The following is a 15939-nucleotide window of genomic DNA, read 5'->3' as shown; positions in this document are numbered from 1 at the left end:
TCGTGAGTGCGCGAGTGTGAATAAGTGTCTGAGAGAGTCACGGACTAACTGTCGGCTTGGGTGTAACATTTTTGAAAATGCATACCGGGGCGGCATGCACGCAACAATACATAATTGTATATTATATACTTTTTTTAAAAATTAACTATTCTGTTATCGCGTTACAGTGGATATGGGTCGACAACGTGCCGGTGCACGAGATCCCACTTTTTCATATGGTGAAAATTCGGATTTCTCACAGACAGGTGTGTTTAATATTTTTTTCACAGATTTTTAAATTTAAAAAAAAAATTTAAAAAATTTTTTTTTAATTTTTTGTACAATTTGTTTTTAGCCAAATGTTTTAAATTTTAACGAAATACTCATTCGTGGATTTATTAATATACATACCCAGCGTTTTTTTTACGCTGGTTCAGACAAGTAGATGTTGAGAATAATAACGAAATCTGGGACGTGTCGGGAGACGAAGACATTTATGGATTTCGACGACTGTTCGAAATTGAACACGAGTTCGAGAAAGAAGAAGAAGAAGTGTGGTAATTTTTTACAATTTAAAATTTTATGAATAAATATTTTTATGCTTAATTCCATATATATATAATTTATTATTCATTTTTTTCCGCTTCCTTCACTATTATTAAGTATATTTTTATAATAATAATAATATTTTAAATAATAATTAAAGTTAAATCCGCGCAAGGAAAAGAGAACGCCAACGAACGTCGACGCTCGCCCTTATCATCGTTGTATTGTATTTACAATATATGTATATCATATTGATACAATATTTATGTATCCGTTATACGTTGCATATATCGTATATAATATCATAGCTCACCAACGAGTCGCCCCCCCCCTCGCTCCCCTTCACCAACGAGTCGTCCTTCCCCCCCCGCTCCCCCTCACCAACAAGTCGTCCCCCCCCGCCCCGCTCCCCCTCACCAACGAGTCGTCCCCCCGCCGCGGCTGACCCCTCGCCACCAAGTCGTCCCCCCCCCTGGCTGACCCCTCGCCTCCAAGTCGTCCCCCCTCCCCGGCTGACCCCTCGCCAACAAGTCGTCCCCCCCCTCCCCGGCTGACCCCTCGCCAACAAGTCTTCCCCCCCCGGCTGACCCCTCGCCACCAAGTCGTCCCCCCCCGGCAGACCCCTCGCCACCAAGTCGTCTCTCCCGGCGCCTTCCCTTCCCCCCGCCCCTCACCCCCCCTCGGAGCTCCCGGGGTAGATCTGTTATTGTTTTATCTACTATTAAGCCCAAGTTGAACGAAATCGGTGAGGAGGCCACTATTCTTCAGATTTACCCATAAGTGTAACAATTTAATATCTGATAATAACCTTATGAATCTTGTATGTAGTTTATTTTTTTTAATTAAATATATTGCTTTTTTTAAATGTTTTTATTTAAATAATAAGTGTATGCTTTAATAATTATATAGTTTATTCTGTCCAATAGTTTATATTTCATGGTTTAGTTTCTCATAAACAAATTATATTATTCTTTCTAATTTCGTATAGATATGATGTTTGCTACAAAACTTTTAAATGCAGCAAAATTGGATGAAAATAGAACTAAGCAAAATGAGGAAATATCAAACGCCTTATTGTTAAATGCAGATAATAATACGGAATCTGAAATAATGACAGAAGTCGCTGATGAATCTCTGGTACATAATGATAGCCAATCAACAGAGAACTGTGAAGAGAGTAGGTTACAAAGTTTTAAATTATAATTTTTTTAGCATTTCTTATTTTATTTTTAATATTGTATTTATATGTTTAATATTTTTTTTTAAGAAGTATATGTTCCGTTATTCCGTTAAATTTATATTTACAGATTATCTATTTTGATGGTCAGATGCATGCGTTCTTCTCTTATTGCGAACATATGAAGAGATGGAAGAAAAGTTTAATAATGGGAAATTCTCACATAAAAAATGTTGGGAACTAGTTGCTACAGTATTAAAAAATAAGGGATACAACGTAACAGGGCCACAATGTTCCTCAAAGTTAAGAAGCTTAAAAAAGACATACAAATCAATAAAGGATCATAATTCTAAGTCAGGAAACGATCGGCGAACATGGCAGCATTTTGAGGTTCAGAGTAATTTTTTTTATTAAGATATTATTTCTTCTAAAATATATTCAAAATAAATAATTATAAATTCTATCTACAATCAATTTTAAACACTATATACAAATTGTATTCCAAATTATAAATAAAAGATTTACAAAAATTTTGTGACATAAAATTTTTTTTTTATAGATTATGGATAACATATTTTCAAAAAAAGCCTGGTGTAAGCCTGTAGCACTTGCTTCGTCGACTGGTCTGTCAATTAAAAATATAATTACAGGAGAATCTTCTGCAACTTCGTTACAGTTTCCATATGATGAGTTTGATGCTGAAAAGGAAAATAATCTGCTTGAAAAGAGTACAAAATTTACAAAAACATCTGTAAAACAACTTTTGGAAAAAAGAATAAAGCAAAAAGAAGAGCAAGAAACTAAAAAACAGAAACGTCATGACGATAGAATGGCTATGGAACAAAACTTGATCGACACTGTTGCACAATACTTAAATAAGAAATAAGAATATGAAACATTTTTTACTTAAACATGCTACATTTGCTATATTTCTTTGTAGATTAAAACTAATGTACGTATAATAATCTTATTTGTCTTAAAAGACTGATATTTCTCGTCAATTGCATAGAGATCTCTTTATTAACATGATTTATTTTGAGTTTCCATTATATTTTTCTTATAAAATTTTGAAGGTAGTACAAAATATGAGTGATATGTTTGTTAACTGTACTGTAAGACATTTCTATTTCAGTTATTGTTGAGAATTATTTGCTTCCCGTGCAATGCCATGGATGAGCGTATGCGTGTGAGTGTGCGTGGAGCTAAATTTCGGTAGTCGGGCGCGAGGGACCAAAGTCCAGTTTCCCTCACCTCACGATTCACTCGCGTTCCGCGATATCGCCGGCCTGCGACAAGCGTCGCCCTTCTCACTGTACGTGCGAACCTTGACGCGAGAGAGTCAACACAATAAAGTTATACGTATTCTAAGTGTAGAGAATTCCTTCGAATCCCGTCCCGCGGTTGTTATACTGTATTAACAACAGGTTATGGGCCCAGCACGCCTGTTCAAATTACGGGACGCGAAGTTCAATTTTTCGGTATTCTCCGTTGTGTGAAACGGAAGGTCTCTCGCGGTGTACTCCGTTCTGTGTGAAGAAGGAAAGAATTTTCGCGGTATTCTCCGTTGTGAAACGGAAAGTCTCTCGCGGTGTGCTCCGTTCTGTGTAAAGACGGAAAGAATTTTCGCGGTATTCTCCGTTGTGAAACGGAAAGTCCCTCGCGGTGTGCTCTGTTCTGTGCAAGGACGGAAAGAATTTTTCGCGGCGTTCTCAGTCGGCATTCTCCGTTCGTATAAAACGGAAAGAACAATTAAACACTTCGTTCGGGCGGAACGAAACGAACGTTGCCACGTGGGTGATACGTGATTGTGTTGAATACTTCGTTCGGGCGGAACGAGAAGAACATTGCCACGTGCGTGACACGTGAGTCAAGAAAGGATGGCGGATCTTCACCTGAACCAGATTACGAAATTCGACGGAAGCAATTTCCAACTGTGGAAATTTCAAATCAGCACCGTGCTGGTTGTTCAAGGAATAAAGGGCTACGTTGATGGAACAGTCCCGAAACCGGAGGTCGGAGCGGCAGGGTATGCAGATTGGTTGAAGAAAGATGCGGCGGCCATGTGCACGATTTCGACAGCGGTCGAGTATTCTCAGCTAGAATATCTAGTTACGTGCAACACGTCGAGAGAGATGTGGGACAAGTTAATAAGCATACACGAGCAGAAATCTGCTTCGAACTTGCTCCATCTCAACCAGAAATTCCATAGCTATCGAATGGGCGCGAACGACTCAGTCGCGCAGCATGTCTCGAAAGTCGAAAATATGGCGCGCCAACTCAAGGATCTCAACGAGCAGATCTCCGACAACGCCATCATGGCAAAAGTGCTAGGCAGCCTCCCCACGAAATATAGTGCCCTCGTGACTGCGTGGGACAGTGTAGCTGTTGAAAATCAAACGATTAATAATTTACGAGAACGTTTGATAAAGGAAGAGAGTCGCCTCACACAGAATGAAGAAGCGGAATCAGCGTTTAGTGCGGTGAGTGGCACGTCCCGCCGCGGAGGCAACGGGCGACAGGACCAGAAGAAAAATGTCAAGTGTTTCCACTGCAAAAAGGTTGGACACATTAGGGCGAAGTGTCGAAAATTCATCGCTGAAAAAGAAAAAGGTGCTGGTGAAGCAAATGTGAGTGCCCTGATAGCAACGGTCAAAGCTACAGGAGAAAAGTCGGATTCGTCCGAGATATTTGTCTTCAATGCTTCTCATGACGAAAAGGAAGAATTCATGAGAAAGGATGCGCGCGACGTGTGGTACGGAGACAGCGCCAGTTCGAGATACATAACGTTTCGCCGGGATTGGTTTTCAAGCTTCTCGGAAGCATCGGGCGAGATCATACTGGGCGATGATGGGCCATGCGCGGTAAAAGGTTGCGGATCAGTGCCGATTAGAAGCTTGGTAAACGGCGCGTAGTTGTCCTTCAACATCGAGAATGTGATATACATACCATCGTTCAAGAAAAACTTGTTTTCGCTCGGAATGTGTACGGAAAGAGGTCTGAAGGTGGAACTCTCGAAGGAGTCCATACAAATTACACGTGACGGCAAAGTGATGATCGAAGGATCAAAACAGAGCAATCAGCTCTATAGATTGTTTGTGAAATCGGCAATCAAGGACGAAGCGCACGTGGTGAGCAGCAGCAACAGTTTACGCGTGTGGCACGAGCGGTTAGGACATATAAACACAAAGGCAGTGCGTGATACCGCGAAGTTAGTGGACGGTATTGATATCTCAGACGAAAGCGAATATTTCTGTGAACCGTGTCAAACAGGAAAGTCGCAGCGGGCATCGTACAAAAGCACAGTGTCGCGCGTGAAACGCGTGCCGGGAGAATACATACACAGTGACGTGTGTGGTCCGATGTCGGTTAGCTCTCTCGGTGGCGCGAAATTCTATGTTTCGTTTAAAGACGATGCATCTGGTTTTCGTAATGTGTATTTCCTAAAGCACAAATCAGATGTGGTGGACACGTTCAAGAAGTACGCGGCGCTCGTGAGAAATAAGTTTAACCGGTCGATAAGAATTCTGCGTGTCGATAATGGACGCGAATACATGAATGGTTTGATGAGAGACTATTTAGATCGAAATGGCATTCAACTCGAGACAACTGCTCCATATACCCCGGAACAAAACGGTCGCGCTGAACGCGACAGCAGGACGATCGTGGAATCTGCCTTGACGATGTTGGAGGCAAAAAGTTTGCCCAGATTCCTGTGGGCCGAAGCTGTCAACACGGCAGTGTACCTGCTCAACAGGACTGCGACGAGTCAAGTGAATAATGCCACGCCGTATGAAATCTGGCATGAGAAAAAGCCAGATTTATCCGGAGCAAAGACATTCGGAACCGAGGCATTCTCTCACGTCCCGAAGATTCACAGGAAGAAGTTTGATGCGAAGGCGGAGAAAGTGATCTTCGTCGGGTACGACGGTGAGTCGACAAACTACCGTCTGTACAATACAGTCACAAGAAAAATGACCGTGAGTAAGAATGTAACATTTAATGAAACATCGAATGTCAATCAAGAGGGAAATAGAATTGCATACATAGAAATTAACGATCCAGTGGGAGCCGTCGAGGACAAAGAGAAAGCAGAAATTCTAGGAGTGGATGCTGGAGTTCGAGTTTCCGTGATAGAAGTTGAACATGCTGAAGAACAGAAAAATAGTCATGAAGAAGACGGCGACGAGCAACAGGAGCAGCGAGCTCGCATGCTGAGGAATAGACAGGGAATTCGGCCACCTGAGCGTTTTGAAGCTCACGTCGCCGAGTACGAGGAGCCTGTTTCATACGAGGAAGCAGTGAGTGGTCCAGAAAGTGCGCAATGGAAGCGTGCAATCGCTGAGGAACTCAGCGCTCACGAAAAGAATGGAACGTGGAAGATCGTTCCGCTCCCACCAGGAAAGAAGACAATTGACTCGAGATGGGTCTTCAAGGTGAAGAGGACACCTTCAGGTGACGTGGAACGTCACAAGGCTCGCCTCTGTGCAAGGGGCTTCACTCAACGCGAGGGCATCGACTACCACGAGACGTTCTCTCCAGTCGTCAGGTACGAGTCACTGAGGGTTTTGCTGGCCATCGCTACGGAGAATGACTACGAAATGCGTCAATTTGACGTAAAGACAGCATTTCTCTACGGCGATCTCCAGGAGGAGATCTACATGGCAGTCCCCGAGGGCCTCAACGCCAGTGGTGGTAGTGGTAAGAAAAATTGTGTGCAAATTGTTGAGATCTTTGTATGGTCTCAAGCAAGCTTCGCGCTGCTGGAACGAAAAGTTTGATCAATTTTTAAAGAAATATAAATTCAGTGCTAGTGACGCAGACAAATGCGTGTATATAGGACAAATAAACAATACGTTGATAATTTTGGCATTGTATGTTGACGACGGGTTGATCTTTGCGGAATCCGTCGAAGCGATAAATATTGTATTGGATGCGTTGAAATCGTCGTTCGAAATAACAGTCGGTAACTCGGAAAGTTTCGTCGGTCTTCAAATCGAGCGGGACCGCAAGAATAAACGCATGTTAATCCACCAAAGTGGTTATATTAATGAACTGATTAGACGCTTTAATCTGATTGATGCAAAAGTTGTAAGTGTTCCCGTGGATCCTAATTGTAAAATCGATAATTGTCGCGATGACGAGAAATCAGAGAATTTTCCTTATAGAGAAGCGGTAGGAGGTCTGAATTTTCTCGCGACGGTGTGTAGGCCAGATATAGCCTACGCGGTGAACGCGGCGAGCAGGCATTTGCAAAATTATAATAATATTCATTGGGAAGCTGTAAAACGTATCTTGCGTTATTTAAAGGGAACGAGAGACTTCAAATTGATGTATTCGTCTAGCAAAAGTTCTCTGATTCCTACGTTTTACTCGGACGCGGATTATGCGGGGGATATAACGACGCGTAGATCAACTTCAGGTTTTGTTGCGATGATGGCAAATGGGCCAGTTATTTGGGGGTCGCAGCGGCAACGCATGGTAACGTTGAGTACGACCGAGGCGGAATATGTCGCCGCGAGCACCGCGACGAAGGAGATCATGTGGTTGAGACAGCTCCTATATGACATCGGATTTAAATGTGAGAGTCCAGTGGCACTTAAAGTAGATAATCAGAGTGCTATACGTCTGATAAAGAATCCTGAATTCCACAAAAGGACAAAGCACATTGAAGTCCGATATCATTTTATACGAGAGAAATATGAAAAACGCGAAATAATCGTGGAGTATGTGCCTACAGAAAGTCAGTTGGCGGACATCTTTACGAAAGCGCTACAAAAGGATCGTTTCAGAGCTCTATGTGACGAGATAGGGTTGTGTGACACGCGAAAAATGTAAAACGTCAGTATGCAAGTATGTATTGAACGGAAAGAGTGGGAGTGTTGAGAATTATTTGCTTCCCGTGCAATGCCATGGATGAGCGTATGCGTGTGAGTGTGCGTGGAGCTAAATTTCGGTAGTCGGGCGCGAGGGACCAAAGTCCAGTTTCCCTCACCTCACAATTCACTCGCGTTCCGCGATATCGCCGGCCTGCGACAAGCGTCGCCCTTCTCACTGTACGTGCGAACCTTGACGCGAGAGAGTCAACACAATAAAGTCATACGTATTCTAAGTGTAGAGAATTCCTTCGAATCCCGTCCCGCGGTTGTTATACTGTATTAACAACAGTTATTTTTTGTACATTTTTTAAATTTCATGTTTAAAATACACACATGTAGGTATTAAAATTATATAAACAATATAATTTTTATTGTACTGTAGCCTTTATTCTATCTTTTGTTGATATAATGATTAAAAATATATTACATTTCTACAAAGTTTAACTGCGTTCTCTTTCTAACATGTTCATAATTATATTTCGTTTATAAATCGCATTATTACCGTTTGCTACGCTTTCATTAGTATGGTGATCTTGTATTGGAACACCTAATGTCACTGGTATTATTAAGAGTTCATCTTTTCTTAGAATGCACATATTATGAATGACACAACATGCTATTATATATTCAGACATGAGATCAACTCTGAACATAGGCAAAGTATACATTAAACTCTTCATTTTGCCTTTTAATAAAGCAAAACATCTTTCAACTATTACCCGTGCAGAAGATTGGCAGAAATTATAATATCTTTGTGCAGCATTCAAATGTCCGTTATCTTTAAGTGGTGTTAGCAAGTGTTCATGTAATACATAAGCAGAATCTCCTAGTAAGTGGCTGTCAGATGGAAATTTTTCTTCATTATTCAAATATGTTGCCACTTCCGATTGCCTAAATATTCTCTGGTCATGGACAGACCCGGGGTGACCCACATAGCAATGAGTGATAAACGCTCTATGGTCACACACAACCTATAATTAAAAATTGAAAATATAACAATAAATAATATAATGCCATAATAATATAATACAAGGCTATAAATAATATACTAATATAGGGAAAATTGCTATTACAAATACTTTAATGTTTTAAATATACCTGAAGCTGGATAGAATGATATCTCTTTCGATTTACATAATCTGCTGCATTTTGTGTAGGGGCTTCGATTTTGATATGCGTGCCATCGATGGCACCAATTACGTTTGGAAACCTACTGTTTTCTTTAAATTTATGCATTACAGTTTGTGCTTGTTCACCTGAAGGCCAAAATATAAATTGATCGGCTACTTTAAATAGTGCTCGTGTGACCCTCCTAACGGCTCTCAAAGCTGTAGCTCTTCCTACGTCAAACCGATCACAGATGGATCTGCAAAAATATAAAACAAATTACTATATACAAGTAAATTTAAATGCTTTTTAGGTATATTAAGTGTCCAAAAAAACAATATATGCAATAAAAACAATAATCATACCTATAAGAATCCATTGTTGCTATTTTCCATAAGGCAATCATTAATTGCTTACGAGATGGGATTGTTTCATTGCCCCTTGTCTTTCGAACAAGATAATCACTAATTATAATTAATATATATTCAAATGTTGCTCTTTCCAATCTAAAATCATATTATATTGGCATCTAATATTATTGTATTTTATATGTATCAATAATAACTATAAATGAAATAGATAATAGTATTATTCTATATATATATATATATATATATATATATATATTGTATATAATTAAATATATATAATTAAAATTGCATATATAATTAATTAGTAAATAGAACATAAGATATGTATCTAACCTAAAATGACTTTTGAACTCGTAATTCGAATAAAGCTCAATAACAAGCTTTACATTTTGTATACGAGGACGTAAGTTACGTTTCTGTTTTTTTTTTTTTCAATAATTCCCACTCTTCATCTGAACTTGTATCACTTTCCGAATCACTTTCGTTTAATATTAATAATGCAGAACTAAATATAATGTTTTCCGCCATGATTTTAATACTCACGATGCTCAATAACCCGTTCCACTTGCCTGCCACGCTCATGCTAGTGGAACGGATGATCGCGGCGTTGCGAGCGTGAGCGTTGGTGTCATTATATGGAACGCACCCATCGCGTGATCGCTCGTACAGCGACCAATGGTCTGGTCGCTCGACGATTTGGAGCCAATCAGCGTTTCTCACGTATCTAAGTTTCCTCGCGGAAAAGTTCGGAGCTCCGGCCGCGATCGCTTCGCTTGCTCCAGCCGGGAGCCCAGTGAGCCAAGTGCGCCCTAGCCATTCGTACGCGACACTGATTGTCGACATCGAAAACGGACCACGAATCGTAGCGAGTGTAAAAGCGAGTGCTTTGTAACAAACTTTGATAAATTGACTGTTACATTCTCCAAAACGAGAATCTAATTATTTTGAACTGTCCTCGGCTCGCTGTGCAAAAACCCGGAGCGGTCCACTTAACATTTAATGGTCCTTCGAGCCGGATAGTGCTAACTAAAAAACCGGCATAGACAGTTCGACCGCCTTCATAGTGATCGCTTGTGCTTCGAGACAGACACCGTCGCGCTCGCTCGACTCACTCGCAAACGGAGTTCGCCGTTCGAACCGTCGCACATCGAACCAGATTCCCGGTTCATCGGGTACTCCGCGATACGCGTTCGTGACTCCGTGGCTTACTCAATACATTGAGCGCTCTGCACCCGCTCTCCGAAAGATTGGTGCCCTGTGAATTGTGAAGTGCTTCGGAGGCTCTTGTGCAACCTCCAGCAACCGTATCATCGCGATACGCTCACCGCCGCCCGACGGGCGCACTGCCTTGAGACGTGCCTGACGTCTCTGCTTTCCGCGAGTATTGCCCTGCTGCTCACCGCGGAGTCGCAAGCGGAGACGGGCCTGACGTCCCTGACTCCCGCGAGTATCGCCCTGCTTCTCGCCGCGGAGTCTTCAAGAGCCCCAGCTCTTCGATCGGATTGACACACAGGTGTCAGATCCTCGCCTACAAGATCCAAACATCTCGCTGACATGTCTCTGGATCTCAAAAATCTGCTAATCGCCCAAGGCGATGCAATCGCTACCCTTAAGCGATCGCTGATAAACTTTAAAAAGCTTCCTAAAGCTCAGGTCACTCTCCCAAAGACGAAGAGGAGACTGACAAATTTGGAAGGACTCTGGGAGAATGTTCGAGCCCTCCACGTCCAGCTGCTACAGGCGGCCACTCCGGAGGAGAAGAAGTCGACCCCTTACTTCCAACAGGACGACCTTCTTGCCGCCGAGGAAGCCTACTTCGACGCGGCGGATCATCTCCACGAGATCATCGGTAAATTAAGTAACGACGCCCCGAGCGCGCCGTACCGAGGTAACGAATCATCTTATCGCGACGCGCACTCCGGCATGTCATTGCATCTGCCTCGTATTTCGCTTCCCAACTTTTCGGGTGCTTTCCCGGAATGGGAAAATTTTCGGGGAATTTTTGAGTCACTCGTCGACAAAAACGAGTCCCTCACGAAGACTCAAAAGTTACATTACTTAAAAGCGAGCCTCTCCGGCGAGGCTGCCGTGTTAATTAATAACATTCATATTTCTGACGCGAACTACAAGGCAGCGTGGCAACTTCTTCTCGACGAGTACGACAACCGTAACGCGATTATTCACGCGAACATCCATTCTTTCGCCGACTTACCAAAAATGAAAACCGAGAATGTTCTCGAATTGAAAAAACTCCGCGATAGCGTGTCTGCGGCTCTCGCCGCTTTAACAAATCTCGAGCGTCCTATCGATACGTGGGACGACCTCCTAGTTTACATTATATCGCAAAAGTTTAGTCCGCGAACGCGCAATGAATGGAATTTGAGGCGAGGCGATATGGATGCATACCCCACGTACAAGGAGATTCATGACTCCATGATTCTTCGCATACGTGGGCTCACGGATTATCCGTCGCAACTCGATTCCGCGTCGAGCAATACGCGCGGAAACAAATCTCGTACGTCGATTAATAATGTGTCGCCCGTTAAGTGCGTCCGTTGTTCCGGAAATCATAGTCTGTGTTTGAGATCGAAAACTCAGCACCGCGACGAAGTCGCGTTCGGCTGCATGTCAGCACATGCAAATTGAGAGAATTAATATTCGCGTGAAATGCCGCTCAGGAATTGTCGCGGAATATTCGGTATAGCATGGATCGTTCGGGATTAGCTTTCTAGAAACTTTAACATTGTAATCAATAATAAAGTCAAACAACAATAACGCTGGAACAAAGGGACGATCCATGCTATACACAAAGCACTCGAAAACAGGTGACGACCCCGTCGGGTCGCAACATGAAACCGGTGACGTCAGCTTCTTGACGCGGGACTTCGGTGGCCAATCACCCTCCCGAAATTCGGAGAAATCACCAGGGAGGGAGTTTCGCCTCGGAAGCGTTAAAAGGACCGCCGCTGCGCCGCGGGATCGATTTCGCTCGCAGATCACAGAAAAACCGCTTTTCACACCGCTTTTCGCCGCTTTGCACATCTCTTTTCGCTATTCCGCGTTTGGAACACGCTTTCGCCGCGTCGCTTGCCGTAGCTTCTGTGCGCGCTTCACGGCTTTCTTCGGCCACTGGAAAAAAGAACTGTAAATACCTGTACATACATTTTGAATATATCTGTTTTATTTTTCAATTCTGCACTTGTCTCCTTTTCTGTGGTCGTCTTCTACCTCGCGCTCTCTCGCGCTACCGCGTGCTCTCGAACAGTCTGACAAGGTCCCTTACAAAAAAGTATTACTGACTAAATACTTAAAATCTCAGTGATTAAATACTGTCAATATTTATTTGGGAAATACTGGAAAAATACTGGTAGTGATAAATATTATAGGTAGTGATTAATACTACACAGAACTACTGGTGCTTAGTATTGAATTACTCACCGATATTTCGATTTCCGATATTTACCTGGCATAAAAAAAAATTATTTTTTTTTCAAAATTTTATTACTATTTTATAACTAAATTTGTTTCTTAAGATGCAGTCTATAATTATAAATATTTTCTCGTATTTAAAAAACACACTTACCTTGGTGGGATCAAACTCGGGACCTCTGGATCGTGAGCCAACTGCCTTACGTGGTAGACTACTTCTTAATTTGATGTAAGTGTTATATATAGTCTACATGTGTCATAACCAGCACAAATATATAATTTTTCAAAAATCATCTTAAGAAACAAATTCAGTTTAAAAAGAGTAATAAAATTTTGAATTGGATATTAAAATGATATCTTCAGTATTATTTCAAAACTTGTACACTTTTATCACGACGAATTAGTACAGACTTTCATATAAAATGTATTAGTGCCTTATTTTTATCTCTTTTCCTTAATTATTATCAGGAATTACCCATTATAATGTTTCTATACGAATTGTAGTACTGGTCAATGATTAATTTCACATGGAATATTCAGTTCAGTACTTGAGTATTAATATTAAAATACTGGCCAGTGATTTATTACACATGGAATCCTTGGTTCAGTACTTCAGTACTAACATTGAAATACTCATCAGTAATTCAACACAAGTATTTATTACACAAGTATTTTTCACCTAGTATTAAATGCTTTCTCATCAGAAATTTAATACTAAGTATTCAATACTCGTCCTGTATTAAATACTACTTTCATAAATTATTGACCAGTAATAAAATACTATGCAATACTTGGATCACAGTGATTCAAGTACTAATAAATACTTAATTTTAGTATTATTAATACACAAAATAAATATTTATTACTAACCAGCTAGTAATACTTTTTTGTAAGGGGTGTGATAAATTTCTAAGTTTGCCGATTGAGCAGCGTCGACTCGTAGCACGACAGCATAAATGTTGCTTCAATTGCTTGAGGACCGAGCATTATTTAAGGTTGTACATATGACCCCATAGAAGAAAAAATGCCAAATTCTTCAAACTTTGTCAGGTGATGAGTATTATAATAATAAAGCATTGTGCCAAGTTTGAACAAGTTTGCGAGGCCCGTTCAAAAGTTATAACAATTTGAATTTAACATGGGCTATTATGGGAATTTTTATCAAGTTTCACTATTTTTTCAACTTCATTTGAGAAATTAATATCGAAGAAAATATAGCATACTTTTAAAATTTTGCAGAAATATTAATAAACATCTTACAAACAAATTAGAACCCAAAAAATTATGACTTCGAGGATATTTTCTGAAATATTGAATAAAAAGCAAACACACACAGAGAACAGTCTCGCTTGGTCTCGCTGAACTCGTAAGTACGGAGATCCGGCAACAACGCACTATGACGTCACATTATAACCTCTCTCTCCGTCACTCTCCGTAAAGGATAACAAATACTACAGAGGTCCGTTACTTTTTTCAATAGAGCCTCCTGTGTATCGAAATATAATTGATATCAAAATGTCATAAATAATCGATTATTAATTTATATGTAAACATTTCGTTTATTGTGAAGAAAGGCAATGAATTATCGGTGCAAGAGTGCAGTTATTCTAGTAAGATTAGTTACACCGCTGAAGAAGTTGGCAATATTGTTGCCGATCTCCCTTATGCTTGTAATCGATGAGTTTCGGAACACGGCGCTCTCTCTGTCTCGCGCCATTCCAAGTGGAACGTATATTATTTTATCCTCTGTACTAATAAAGATTCGTACAATTATACCACTGCGTGTTGGTTTATTTCGGTTAAACCTAACAGGTTATGGGCCCAGCTAAATGCTCATAACTGTGATTGTGAGTGAGGTAGAGGTAAAAAATCTACAAGAAAGCCGAAAAAGGCAGTGCGGTACTCGTGTAACGGAACGACCGTGGCGGACATTTTGTCGTTGGCGTGTCGGTTAAAACGAAACGAGCTGCTTGGCGATCCGGGAAACAATGAATCAGTTAACATCGGCAACAGTGGGCGTCGTGAAGCTGGAAGGAGCCAAAAACTGGAATGTGTGGAAATTCCAGGTGGGTGTATTGCTGCAAGGTCTCGGGGTTTTCGAGATCGCAGAAGGTACGAAGATAAAACCAGAGGCAGAACCAGAGCGGACAGCATGGCTGAAAGAAGATTCCAAAGCTCAAAGTCTAATCGTTACAAAACTGTCAGAATCTGTAATGTTGCATGTCCTGACATGCACAAGTGCGGCAGAAATGTGGAGAAAGCTGCATAGTGTGTACGAGCAGAGGAGTGACACAAGCATTCATATGGTGCAACAGCAATTTTTTCAACTGAAATATACTCAAGGTATGAACATGTCGCTATTCATATCAAAAGTACAGGAGTTTCAGAGTAAACTGAAACAGCTGGGTGAAGAAATTTCAGACAAATTTGTTATAACAAAGATCTTGATGTCCTTGCCTGAGGGATACGGCCACTTTGTATTAGCATGGGAGTCGACATCAGAAGAAAGACAGACAGTAGATAACTTAATAGCGAGACTGTTGGTCGAGGAAGAGCGGCTGAAAGCGAAAATGGATACATCTGAGAAGAGTGTTGCGATGTCAGCAGTGAAGAAAAATATAAAGTGCTTTAAATGTGGACAATCAGGACATTTTAAGAAAGACTGTAAAAATAATGATAATCGGAATGTGAAGCGTTGTTATGTGTGCAATAAAAAGGAACACCTAAAAAGTGAATGTCGGTTCAATAGTGACAATGACAATAAAAAACAAGCAGAGAATAAGAGTAATGCATTTATAGTGTCAGCTATGGTTGGTGATGGACAAGCGTGTTACAATAAATGGTTGGTAGACAGTGGCGCTAGCGAACACATGACTTTTGATCGCACCTTGTTTGCGAGCTACAGCAAGCTGCTAAATAAAAGGTTGGTGATCATAGGTGACGGAACAAAATTAGACGCTGTTGGTGTAGGATATATAGTATTGAAAGCGTTTAATGGAAAGTGCTATATTGAGACTACGTTGAACAATGTATTGCATGTGCCTGATTTGAAGATGAATTTATTTTCTGTGGCAAGCGCGGTAAATAAAGGTTATAGCATGAAAGCAGACAGTAATAAATGCGAGTTCGTAAAAGACAATAAAATAAGTGCTATTGCAACGCGTGATGGAAAGTTTTATATAATGGATTTTAAATGTAATAGTTCAAACAGTGTATCAGCAAATGTAGGGTACAGTTTGAAAGACTGGCATGAAAAGCTGGCACATCAAAATTTTGAGTGGGTCAAGGACATATTAAAGAATAATAATATCAAGTTTTCAGGAAGGGTCAACACTTGTACGGCATGCTTGGAAGGGAAGCAGCATAAACTCCCATTCCAGAGAAGCAAATCATCTACATCAAAGGTGGGTGAACTGATTCATGCGGATGTGTGTGGACCAATGGAGGAAACTTC

At 41.0% G+C, this 15939-nt stretch overlaps 1 protein-coding gene across 1 annotated transcript; it reads left to right on the top strand.

The window, feature by feature from the left end:
- The first annotated feature begins 10610 nt into the window (after window positions 1-10610).
- Window positions 10611-11702, top strand: LOC143896015 (uncharacterized). Its single transcript, XM_077403570.1, has one exon. The coding sequence runs from the start codon at window positions 10611-10613 to the stop codon at window positions 11700-11702; it is 1092 nt and encodes a 363-aa protein (XP_077259696.1).
- The last annotated feature ends 4237 nt before the right edge of the window (window positions 11703-15939 follow it).

This window comes from Temnothorax americanus, unplaced genomic scaffold (assembly GCF_048541705.1).
Source record: "Temnothorax americanus isolate GAGA-0224 unplaced genomic scaffold, ASM4854170v1 Scaffold173, whole genome shotgun sequence".
NCBI classification, from domain to species: domain Eukaryota; kingdom Metazoa; phylum Arthropoda; class Insecta; order Hymenoptera; family Formicidae; genus Temnothorax; species Temnothorax americanus.
Note: the sequence above shows the minus strand (reverse complement) of the source record. Positions and strands in the feature narration are given on the sequence as shown.